General features: G+C 43.5%; 1 protein-coding gene across 1 annotated transcript in view; it reads left to right on the top strand.

Moving 5' to 3' along the window:
• ADGRV1 (adhesion G protein-coupled receptor V1) overlaps window positions 1–13090 on the top strand; it is a 517649-nt gene that overhangs the window by 205117 nt on the left and 299442 nt on the right. Inside the window, exons 75-77 of the mRNA XM_084801946.1 lie at window positions 523–1628; window positions 5124–5241; window positions 6488–6659. Of these exons, the coding sequence (XP_084658072.1) occupies window positions 523–1628; window positions 5124–5241; window positions 6488–6659 (1396 nt within the window). The remainder of the gene's footprint in view (window positions 1–522; window positions 1629–5123; window positions 5242–6487; window positions 6660–13090) is intronic.

Here is a 13090-nt window from a genome sequence, read left to right as displayed (position 1 = left end):
GTGCTGACCTTAGGCCCCGCGTGTTTCAGGCAGCCAGACTACTGCTCCTCAATGACAGGGCATCAGAGCTCGTAAAGCACCCTCGTTGGGCCGTGCCAGGCCCTGTTCCTGCCGCTGCAGCCTCTGCTTGTACGTTTCTTGGGCTTTTGCTCATCAGTGTGTAAGTAAGGTTTTATGGAGTTCAAAAGGAACATGGAATTTCTAAAATGATTCTTAGGGATGAGCAGCTTCTAAAGTATTTATTTATTTATTTATAGTCTTTTTTAAAAATTAATTTATTCTTGTTACATCTCAATGGTTATCCCATCCCTTGTATCCTCCCATTCTTCCCTCCCTCCCATTTCCCCTTACTTCCCTCCCCTATGACTGTGCCTAAGGGGGACCTCCTCCCCCTGTATATGCTCATAGGGTATCAAGTCTCTTCTTGGTAACCTGCTACGACAGCCTTTTAAGTATTGAGATAAAGAACCCTATAGTGGTGCCCCTACATTAAAGTCACTTCTTATGGTTTAATTTTTCCAGACCAGGTTTCACCACTGCTGAAATTGAACCCATGGGAGTCTTCCAGTTTTCCCCGAGTTCACGAGCTATCACGGTGCCGGAGGATGCACAGACGATCCGCATACATGTGCAGAGACTGTTCGGGTTCCACGGTGATCTGGTTAAAGTCTCCTACGAGACCGCAGCAGGAAGCGCCAAGCCTCTGGAAGACTTCGAGCCTGTTCAGCGCGGGGAAGTTTCCTTCCAGAGATTCCAAGCTGAGGCTGATTTTGAAATAACCGTTATTAATGATCAGCTTCCTGAGATGGAAGAAACGTTTTACATTCATCTCACTTCAGTTGATGCTAGGGGACTAGGCCAGGGGGATGTGAATTGGAGACCTCGCCTACATCCAGATCTCAGGGTTGCAGTGGTCACCGTAGTGGACGATGATGGCCTGGCTGGGGTGGGTGCTACTTTCCCTGGGACAGCAATGCCAGTGGAAGTTGACAGCACTCTCCTTGCTGCGGAAGCTGGTTCCACCACACAGCCTAACCCAAGTCGGACAACTGCCGTTCCGTCCACCACCGAGGTCTTTGCCGCTGTTACAGAGACCACAGGTGTGTCTGCCATCCCTGAGAAACTTGTCACCGCTCACAGTGCCAGTGCCGTGCCCGAGGAGCCTGCCTTGACCCCGGGAGCTGCTCATGCTGTGGCCCGCGGGATGCTCAGCCTTGGACCTCCCGTTGTCCATGTGGCCGAGGAAGTGACCAATGGCACAGCCAGCGCTGCAGAAATCCTTATTCAGAGGACCGGTGGCTTTGCAGGCAATGTCAGCGTGACGGTTAAGACCTTCGGTGGAAGATGTGCAGAGAAGGAGCCCAGCGCATGGCCCTTCCAGGACGCCTACGGCGTTGGCAACCTCACTTGGGCAGTGGAGGAAGAAGACTTTGAAGAACAAACGCTCACCCTGACGTTCTTAGACGGGGAAAGAGAACGTAGAGCAGCGGTTCGGATTCTGGATGACGAGGAGCCTGAGGGGCAGGAGTTCTTCTACGTGTTTCTCACAGACCCTCAAGGTGGAGCCCAGGTTGTGAGCAGACAGGACCACGCTGGGTTTGCAGCCTTTGCTGTGGTCATTATCGCAGGTAACGGCAGCGTGCCGACAGAGGCGTTGTATGAGCATCTACAGTGCGGAGCGGTTAATAAGATCAGGCTGTCTGAACTTCCGCCTAAGACCGCTGTTTGAGTCACTCATGATAACTCATTCAAAATTGTCTTCCTTTAGAAATGGACCTGGGGTGTTTGCACGCCTCTAATTGCAGCTTTCAGGCAGAGGCAGGCAGATCTCTATAAATTTAAGACCAGCCCCGTCTCCGTACTGAGTTCTGGGCTAGCCAGGGGAACACAGTGTGACTGTGTCTAAATAACAGTGACAGAAACAAAACAGCAGTGACAACGACAGGAAGTAATTGTCTTCCTAAAGTAATGAACCATAGCATGAGTTCATGTTGGCTTTAGGTCAGACGACACTTTAACATGACAGGTGTTACTTAGATAAGAGCCAGGGACATTATTTGTAAATCTGTAGTTTCACAACACAGAGAAAAATCCTTAAGTCCACATTACTTTTCTAGAAAAACATTGTTTCTGATATCCAAGCATATGATTATTTATCTTGTCTTGAAACATTTTTAAAAATTTTTGAGCTGCTTTCGGCAATCAATCCTAAAGCAAAGATGCCACTGTCAAGAAATCCTCTACATATATAAGTTAGATTAAAACGAGTAATTTTGTTGTTTTTGACCCTTCACCATTGATATAATCATGGTTCCACCTGGATACTCACACATATGTATATATAAACACATATGCTATGCATGTATATGAATATGTAGGATGTACATGTGTGTGCACATGTGTACGCACACATACAAACACATAATCCCTATACACTTATGCTATAATAGCTTAAATTTTTTCACTGTTTTTGATCTAACACAACTGACATGGTCATTGCATGTTGCTTCTGTGTCCCTCTTCTCTCTGTGTGTCTATATCCTGTTTGCATGTGCACACATATGTAACAATGGCTTCTTACATTCTTAGTCATTTTAGGAGTCCCTCACATACCTTGATTTAGTGGTAACTTTCAGTTTACCTCAGAAATAATGCTATATGCCATTATATAGATCGGCTTGTGGGTAACTAATAAAAGTAGTCACAAGGGCCGTCTCATGATTATATTTTATTTAAACTACACATCATCTATCTTCACATCCCTCACCTCAAATCTTAATGTTTCTGTCGTGGGACCTCCTGAGCTTTATTCTTAGCAATCTCGAGGTGTACAACACTACGGCATTAACCACTCACACGCCGGGGACTAGATCTCAGGGCGCATGCTGGGACGTGATACTTCCCTCGTGTTTATGTTGTTTTAACCATTCAGTTATAACGCTGGAGTAGCTTCCTTTATACAGTTTTTCTTATTTATATTACCCTAAGGTTTTCACTAATTTTAACTAACATCATTCCCATTTCAACAGTTTATTGGAAGCATTGTAAATTTTAGCTCATTTCTGCAAAATTTTTTTTACATTGGCTTAGTATAATGTGCATATTTCTTTTAAAATTAGTTTGGAATTAAGCATCGCCCCTGCATTCTATGATTTAAATATTTTATCATAGCCATTCAGATAAGACCACAGCAAACAGTCAAAATATCTAGTAATTAGTGTGCCCTACATCAGTCCCATGAAATTAAAAATGGCTTTTGGAGGCTCCCTGCCTTTCTAACCAGTGTTCCGTTAGTTACCATACACTGGAGAGGCCCCACATCCTGGTTAGGTGGTTGGGAAAGGGCTCTTTGGTGGTCAGGTTGGCAAACGTGGTATGGTCAGGATGGTCGCGGGCCTGAAACTGCTTCTACATGTGTCAGGCAATAGGACACACCAAAGCCTGCCCAAATGTCACTCTGTGCCTCCCAAATGTCTTTGTCAGTATATGGATGTATTAGGTGCCTCCCCGTCCCTGTCTGTTGGCTCAGTTTCTTGTTGGCTCTGTTTCTTAACAATTAAACTTTATTATACAGCCCAGCTAGCTTACACAAGAAGGAAAAAAGGTTAAAGGGAAAAAGCAGTGAACCTTTCGGTATCTGTTCCATGGGACGGGTCCTTAGGTGTCTCTGGCCGGTGCACTGGTCTGGCCTGTTAGCTGATCCTTTTCCCCATCCATGTGTGCTCAAGTCCAGTCTAACCCTGCTGTTCCTCTCTCCTGTCTGCCTGCCTGTTTGTCATGTGCAAGCATCGGTCTCCCTCTCCCATTGAGGGCCGATTAGAAACACAATAGTCCAGGTGGAGTCCCCAGGTCCACTTCCTGAATTCCAGGCCCTGGATGGCTTCACTCAGTCTATCTCAAGGTTAATCTCAGGGAGTATCCGTGGTGTGTCCAAGGGCAAAGCCGGCCAAGACTGCTTTCACCTGTGACAAAGCTTACAATCCTTCCCACACCTGTCTGCTAATATCACGTGATGAGTCATGCACAGCAGTCATGCACAGCAGTCATGCACACACGACCACATTGTCGAAAGGTTCTTTATTCTTTTATCTTGCCCACATTACCTTGTCTCTCGTACACCTGGCTCTTTCCCTTAATATCATTTCTATTTTAACTCTGTCACTAACTTTATTGGTTCCTCTATCCTCACCGAGACTTCCTAACCCTTTAACGTTTAGATGGTGGAACCCACTCTAAAAGAAGCCAAGTGCTAAATGGCTCATTCAGTTTTGATTCTGATCACTGGTAGATTACAAACCTATAATTGCCTTACTAGAAATGTGCCTCCAATTTATTGTGGATGTGACAAGAGAATTTTAATTAAATCCTGGTCAGCTGCTATTGGCCTACAAAAGAAAACAGGAAACTATAAACTACTAGGAAAGAACAGAACCAAAGCCGGGGAGGAACAATTGCTACCAAAGAGGACACTTAGCATCACATTCTAATGCTCGGCTAAAAAGTGATTCTGACGAGTAATTGATGGCAATGAGGATTTTCAGTGTAACTGATACAGAGCACGCAGGAGGCATGTGGACAAAGGTAGCCCGTCCCACGCCCACCCATGATGCCTGGCGTCCACATTGTCTCACACTTCAGAGCTGGGAGAGAGACCTCCTGCCACTTGTGTCTCTCCAATCAGTACAGTTACACAGTGTTCCGTCTCATTTGCTTGGCCCCTTGTTTGCCTCTGGAAATTATGTCTTTTTGGAACCTCGTCAGTTAGCTTTCTGGGGTGACTGACGCAAGTTGTTTCTGCGGTTGCTGGTTGCTTGCTTTAGGACCCTTCCTTCTATGACGGAGATTCTCAAGCTGTGCGTCACACCCCCTTGGCAAACCTCTACTTCGAAAAATAAATTTACATCACAGTAGCAAAGTTACAGTTACGAAATAACAACAAAAATAATCTTACGAGCAACTGTATTAAAGGGCCACAGCATTAGGAAGGTTGAGAACCACTGACGTGGGATGGTGTTGAGCGGCTGGGACACTCCCACTTGCGAATTTCTCATTTATAGTCTCTGGGCTATGGAGATTTCTAGGGCTTCCACATCCTAAGCCCCCACCCCCATTTTCCTTTCCAGGGAGTGACCTCCACAATGGCATCATAGGCTTCAGTGAGGAGTCCCAACGAGGCCTGGAACTGGGGGACGGATCTGACAAGAGCCGACAGCAGCTAGTTGTTATAAGGCAGCCAAACAGGTAGGTGTGTGTGTGTGTGTGTGTGTGTGTGTGTGTGTGTGTGTACACAGATATAACATCCTGAAATTCTGTACAGAGCTTAACCCATAACACAGGAATGCCTGGAGTGTTTTGCACGCCATTCAAATCAATGTCAGATGATTTAGGCCATTATGTCCTTCATCACAATAGCCACTCTCTGACGACTGTGATGTAGCCACTGAGCTCCGAGGGAGATTGGAGCATCCAAGCGTTCCTTGCAGCCTAATTCTGTAGTGACATGTCTTTCCTTGCTGTGACATGTGCATGTGTGTATGAATTAAAACCTCCATTTGGGGCCTGTTCTCTATTTGGGCCTTTTACTGGGCATATTTTGGGTTTAAATGTTACAATTAAATATGTTTTTTTAGGAGTAGTGTCTTTCTCTAGAGAATTTTTTGTTAAAAGACAAATAATAATACCACTTTACTTGAGGTCAGAGTTTTTTTTTTTTCCTACTGTTTATTTGCACATTTTGTTACCTTGGACAGAAAGAGTAGCATTCCTCACTGAGTGTCAATTCATTGCTGAACAGTAGGCAGTCAGAGAATACCATGACAACCATCAGTCTTAGTTTTCTTATCTGCTGTAAGAAGTGCTGCTCACTGTCAGCATTGTCAGTCATACAGCAAGTGCTGCCACACTGAGGAGGAATAGGGACAGCTATCATACATGTTAATGTTATTTACATAAAATTGTGTTTGTTTCTCACTTTCTCTCTTACCCAGCTATCATACAAATAATTGAGACTCTTTTATATTTGTTTAATAATAAGCTTCACAACACAACAACTGAGCAGTTATTACGCTATTCTTAACCCTCTAAGCTAATGTGGTTTCCCCTCAGCGTACATCCCAGAGATACTTCCACTTTTAGCTTTCCTTCTCCAGCTCCTCTCTCCTGATGTCTCCTGGACCTCTCCGGTGGCTGGATCCCTTCACTTCTTTCTCCTAACTCCTCCTCCCCTGGCTGGCAGGAAGTCCAGCCCTATCCTCTCCCCTGCTCAGTGATTGGCTGTAGTCTACTTTATTGGCATATCAGAGGACTATTGGGCAGCCGTGTTTACACAACATTGAGACAGGAGATTCTCAGAACACAGATTGCAACCACAGATTGGGGGATACAGAAATCAGCATTTGAATTACATAGTATCCTTATGTCTACACATACCCGGCAAGTACTGTGTATCACTCTGTCAAGACATTTCATGGGTTTGTTTCTTGCACAGAGCCTTTGAAGATGTCCAAGTCTTTTGGCGAGTCACCCTTAACCAAACAGCCACCGTTCTCCAAGTAGAGGGGCTAAACCTAACAGATGAGCTGCGGTTTGTGGCAGGGGTCACAACTTGCCCAATGGGTCAAACACGATGCTTTATCCACCTCGAGCTCAATCCTAAGAAGGTAAGTGCTATGAGCTGCTAACCATTTCTTGAGAATTATTCACCTCAGAGCATGGTTATGGAAACACACACATTATGTGGCAACTATGTCTTACCATAATGTCTAAATCTCTTTATTAGACCAAAGATTTTAGATATAAATTTTATGCCATCATAAATTTTTGCTGAGTGTTTTCTATGTTTCTATTTCTTGCTATTTTCTAGGATACATTTGGCCTAGCCACTTGCTCTGTTTCATTCAAATTAGTGTCTCTAAATACTCTAGTAATGGCATTGTTTTTTTTATCATATTCATAAACATTTCTTCTATTGGTATATGAGATCTTTATTTCATGTATTCTTAGGTTGTATTGTTTTGATTTATAAAAAAGGGACAGAAACGCTGCTTGGTACGTCCTCGGATAAATAAGCATTGGTTCCTCCTGCACGGGGCTCTGGGAGACAGACACTGACCCCACTGCTAGGACAGTCTGAGTCATTCAAATGGCTTTTGTCACAATGACCCAGCTGATCTAGCAGGGTATTTAATAATCACATGTAGCTGTTTTTCTGTGAGATTTTGATGTTTGAGTGTCTAAGGTACACTCAGTACTATTTATTCTTTGATGCACGTTTATTAAATTAAAGCATCTAATAAAAACCTGTCCACCAGATTATGATATGAATGTTCAAGTATTACAGTTTCTTTGCATGAACCACAAACATCACACATCAGAGAAAACGCACTTGCCTCGAGGCTGTTCATAACATTAAGCCTGTTTTAAAACAACATCATTATAGCTTTAAATTAAAAAAAAAAAACTTTTCCCCTTGTTTTTTTTTCTGCTTTTGAGAATTGCCGTAGTAGTTTTATTAATCTCTTCTAAGGCTAACTCCATACATATTTTCATAGTTTGTGAAAAGCTTTGTTCAGAAACCTCAAAGTAACACTTGTCACTGATAGTGAGGCATGGTAATTGCTTGGTAATTGCTACTTTGCTGATCATGTGGTCCACTTGGGTCACTTTCTTTTTTTGTTTGTTTGTTTTTTGTTTTTCAAGACATGGTTTCTCTGTGTATCCCTGGCTGTCTTGGACTCACTTCTTAGACCAGGCTGGACTCAAACTCACAGAGATCCACCTGCCTCTGTCTCCCAATTGCTGGGACTACAGGCTTGTGCCACTGCACCCAGCACACTAAGATATTTTTACTAACTCATGCCTTCAGGGATAATTTTCTCAGTGCCCTGCTTCTCCCCAGAGTAATTTACTCTTTAAACGTTGCAGGGCTGGCTGTGTAAAAGTCCTGTTAGAACCACTGCAGAGGTGAGGTCGTTTGTCACTGCCTCCTTGTATCCAGGAGGGCAGCCTGGGTGAGATGGGAGAACAGGCTGCTCTTCTTTAGCCTAAGCGCTCTTTTATGTTAGAAAAGACACCTGCTGGCCTCATTTCAGCTTCATCTGTGTTTCACAGGTGTTAATCACTTATTCCTATTTTTTGGTACGATTCTTGCTTTACTTAGAAATAACCTTTATATGCAGTTTTTTAGTATTGAGCCCTAACTACTTAGATGCAGAAAGAGCAGTGATGACCATTTTAAAAATTTTTATTGAAAATAGATTTTCTTCTCATATAATGTGTCCTAATTACAGCTTTCCCTCCCTCTCCTCCTCCGAGCTCTTCCAGTTCCTCCCCCATACTGATCTACTCCCTTTCTGTCTCATTAGAAACAAACAGGCTTCGAAGGGAAAATAATACAATATAATACATTAATATAATGTAATGTAATGTGGTGTGATAATATAAAAGATAGAAGAAAAACTAACACATCAGAACACGACCAAATCAATTAACAGAAGGAAAGGAGTCCTAAGAAAAGGCAGAAGAAACAGATACAGGCACAGAGGCTTACTCATTTGGACACTCAAGAGCCCTATAAAAACACAAAACCTGAAGCCATAATACATACACAAAAGACCTGTAGCATATAAAGGGAAAACATTTTACTGCTGGCTATGCAGCCTACCCTTAAGGGTGGTTTGTTTCTCCAGTGAGACTCCCTTGGAGAAAATTGCATTTTTATTTGCAAGTGGTTGGAGACTGCTTCCGGGTTAGGGATGGGGCAGGTGGCCACTTCTCCTTTCAGCTCTAGGACCCCATGTGGTGCAGACCCATCCTGCCCTGTGCTCTCCTCGGTCTCTGTGAGTTCATGTGTGTTGATCCTGTTGATATCGAAGGCCTTGCTTCTTTGGTGTCCTCTACCAAATCTGGATTTTACAATCTTTCAGCCTCCTCTTCTGCAGGACTCCCTGAATCCTAAGGGGAGGGATTTGATGGAGGCATCCCATTTAGGGCTGAGTGTTCTGAGGTCTTTCACTCTCTGCCTATTGTCTGCCTGTGGGATATTTAGTTTCACATTCTTGGCCACCCAAGCAGTGTGGGGTATTGTGGAGTGGGCCTCAAGTAAAATCAGATATTGGTTGGTTATTCAAACAAGCTTGGTGCCACCATTGCACTAGCATTATCTTATCTTGCAGGTAGGACAGCACTGTAGAGCAAAGGGTTTGTGGATAGGTTGGTGTTTACGTTTCTGCTTTGGTAATGTACAGAGTGCCATCCTGGGCCAAAGACACCAGAACGTAAGGATAAAAGCTCTATGTAGGCACCAGCTTGACTTCTCCACGTGCAATGACTTATATACGTGTTGTCTTCAACAATGGGGCCTTGTCATCTGTTTGTGGAGAACATCCTGTAGTCTTGGCAACATCCTATATAGTCTTGGTTGTTTGGGGGTTTCCATGGGCCCTTTTTGTCCAACAACCCAATTAGATATAACACGTTCCTGGTACTGGAAACTTCACTTGGTGACGAGAGATGTCCCTTTGGGCTTGGTCCTCCTTACTATTTGGCAATTTTATTTAGCTTGCCTTCATATATGTATGTATGAAGACCACAAAGACCATATTTAAATAGTTTCATATAGATAAGAAAGATAACTTATTTTCAAACTATTATGCCTCCATTGACTTTCCAGCTGTTTAATAGTAAGTCCTAGGCAAGGACAGCATATTCTATGTCAGTCAAAGAAAACTTAAAACAAGAAGGAGCCGAGAGTGGAGTCACAGATGTTTAGTCCTGGCACTCCGGGGGCTGAGGCATGAAAAACACATGTCTGAGGCGAGCCTGAGCTATTAGGCCAGACCTCAAAGTAAAGGAAGGGAACATGATGTGTTCTTAGGAAAATGAAACAGCAAAGCACCGCAACTTTCTTCCCATTCCCCAAAATTATGCTTTATTATTTAGCATGGATTTGGCTTCTCACGTTTAGATTCCTTCTATTTCTTGTAAACTAAGAGCTAGCAGTATAAGCCAGGAAGTACAACAGCCATAAGTGTTTTTTTTCCAGCGAGATTTGAGGGCCTGTGTGGCTGTGCCAGCAGACCAATACAATTATTCCTAAACTTTTGGCCTAAGAACTGTCCTCAGCTGTTGCCAGAGATGTGAAATCCATTACACAGAGTTTGTTCAGCAGTCCATATGGTAGTTCAGAGTTTGAACACTGTTGTCAGAAGACCTTGGTTCAAATCTTAGTTCATCTACTAACTAATTAGGCAAATACTGGATAAGTTGTTTAGCCTTGATCAGCCTCCCAGGTTTAAAGGCGTTAATAAAAGGGCTATCAGGAAAGTTAAGTGAGATGGTAGCACAGGGCGATTATTAGCACAGGTCTTGGCAAGGAATTGACCCTAAGAGATGATTGATAGTGTTTTCCTGAGAAGGGATGGGCCTGGAGCCCGAGGGAATACAGAATCTAGACTTCTGCAGTCACTGCCTAAACACACACACAGAAAACACATCTGTACCAGAGTGACACAACAGGTCGATGTTGTGTCTCCTTTGGTCCCATTTCCTGATCCTCAACTTTAAAACTTCTAGTTCTGTTTTTTTCAGCTGCATATAATTAGTACTTTTCTTTTAAATTTTTTTCCTTTTTTTATTTAATTAATTTATTCAGATTATGTCTCAGTTGTTACCCCATCACTTGTACCTTCCCATTCCTCCCTCCCTCCCTCTTTCACCCTATTCCCCTCAACTAGGTGTGTGACAGAAGGTGACCTCCTCCCTACCATATGGTCACAGCCTATCAAGTCTCATCCTGGTAGCCTGCTTATGCTTTCTCTGAGTGTCACCAGGCCACCCCACCAAGGGGAAATGGTCAAATATGGGCCACCAGAGTTCATGTCAGAGTCAGTCCCTGCTCTCCACACAACTGTGGAGAATGTCCTGTCCATTGGCTAGATCTGACTAGAGGTTCAATGTTTACTGCATGTATTGTCCTCGGTTGGTGCAGCAGTTTGAGCAGATCCTCCCTGGGTCAAGATCTGCCCATCATGATGTTCTACTTGTAGGTTTCTAGGACCCTCTGGGTCCTTCTGTTTCCCCATTCTCCCATACTTCTCTCACTTAGAGTCCCAGTAGGAAGTCTTTGCATCTATCCCAATCTCCTGGTAAGTGAAGACTTTCATGAGACATCCCTGTTGGGCTGGTGTCCAATTATAAGTGAGTATATATCATGTGAGTCTTTCTGGGTCTGGGTTCACTCAGTCAGGATGACCATTTATTTTCAAGTTATTAAGAATTTATCCAACTTGCCTAAACAGTTACTCAGGTTAAAAATCCATCGTTTGAATTTCAGTCAGGTCACTCCCTGATGAGCTATTTCATGTTTCTGCATTAACAAATCATACAATAAGATTTAGTTTAAGCAGTAGGATAGGTTGTTTTGGTTGTCAACTTGTCACAGTGTAGAGTCACCTTAGAAGTAAGGAACTATCTAGATTAGATTGGCATGTAGGTGTGCCTGTGCAGGCTTTTCTTAGCTGGGTTAACCGAGGCTGGCAGAACTGCCTGGAATGTGAGCAGTACCACTTTAGAGGCTGCTCTTTAGATGGGATAAAAGTGAGAGAAGGCCCTAAGCCCTAGCGTGCTTGCACTAGCTCATGCTCCCTGGCCCGGACTGGATGTAATGTCAGTAACAGCTCCAAGCTCTGACCTCCGTGAGTTCCTCACCCTGATGGATTGTAATCTGGAACTGTGAGCCTCTATCATCTTCGACTGGCTTTTGTCAGGTAAATTTATTATAACAGGAAAAGAAACTAAGACAGCAGGCATGCTCTCAACCCGCTCAATCTATTAAACAAAACGAAACATTTAGACTTTGGTGCAAGTCTCTTTTAGAAAAATACATAGGAAAGATACTGTTTTGTATTTACCTGTCTGTCTACTTCTGAGGATTTCTGAGCCCAGAGAGGGAGAGGAATTTTCTCCTAGTTAGGGCAAAAGGCCGCCCTGAGGTGCAAGTGCCTCACTAGGAGAAGGGGCGCTGCAGTAGCGTGTGCAGTGGGCTCCTGTGAGGCCTCCTGTCAGGCGTAGGAGTACGGAGAGGCTCAGCTATGATCTTCAGGTCTGTCTTCTCAGTAGACTTCAGGCTCGTTGTCTGGGTAGAGCTTTTCTTTGCCTGAGTGCAAGATTCTTTTTGTCTCCAGTCTAATTATATGCAGGCACCCATCTGTACACAATTCAATTTTTAGATCGCTCTTTCCTTAGATTACAGCACGTTCTTTTGATGGTAAGTAATGTTCTAATCATCATCACAATGAAAAGGAATATTTTACTGAAAAATAAAGGCTAGAGTGTCTATTGGAGCTTACCATGCCAACATCCTCAGTTCAGAGAGACTATTGTGAATCCGAGCTCCCATGGCCATTAGGGAATATTAGCTCTTGAATATAGTTAACCTGACTTTTCCTACTGCTTTGGCTTCTTACATTTGCCAACTATAGTTTCTCAAAGTGGAAAGAATACACATTTTCCCCACATTCCAACATTTATTGTCAATTGTATCGGCAAAAACAAGGAATTTTATTTATTTATTTTTTATTTTTTTATTAATTTGTTCATATTACATCTTGATTGTTAGCCCTTCCCCTGTTTCCTCCCATTCTTCCCTCCCTCCCACTTCCCCCTTCTCCCCTCCCCTATGTCTGTGATTGAGGGAGACCTCCTCCCCCTATATATGCTCTTAGAGAATTGAGTCTCTTCTTGGTAACTTGCTGTCCTTCCTCTGAATGCCGCCAGGCCTCCCCATCCAGGGGACGTAGTCAGAAAAGGGGCACCAGAGTTTGTGTGAGAGTCAGATCTCACTCTCCACTCAACAGTGGTGAATATCATGTTCGTCGGCTAGGTCTTGGTAGGGGTTCGAAGTTTACTGCCTATTTCTCCTTGGCTGGTGCCTTAGTTTGAGGAGGACCCCAGGACCCAGATCTGCCTGTCATAAAGTTCTTCTAAAACCAAGGAATGTTATGAGCTCTTAGATAGCTAAACACATTATTCTAGACATTGAAAATGAGATTGAGAGCATTTCCTGCATGGCTAAGATGGAACTTTTTGGGAT

Source organism: Acomys minous (genome assembly GCF_964271855.1).
Source record: "Acomys minous genome assembly, chromosome: 11".
Classification (NCBI taxonomy): Eukaryota; Metazoa; Chordata; class Mammalia; order Rodentia; family Muridae; genus Acomys; species Acomys minous.
This window is presented reverse-complemented; position numbering and strand designations above follow the sequence as displayed.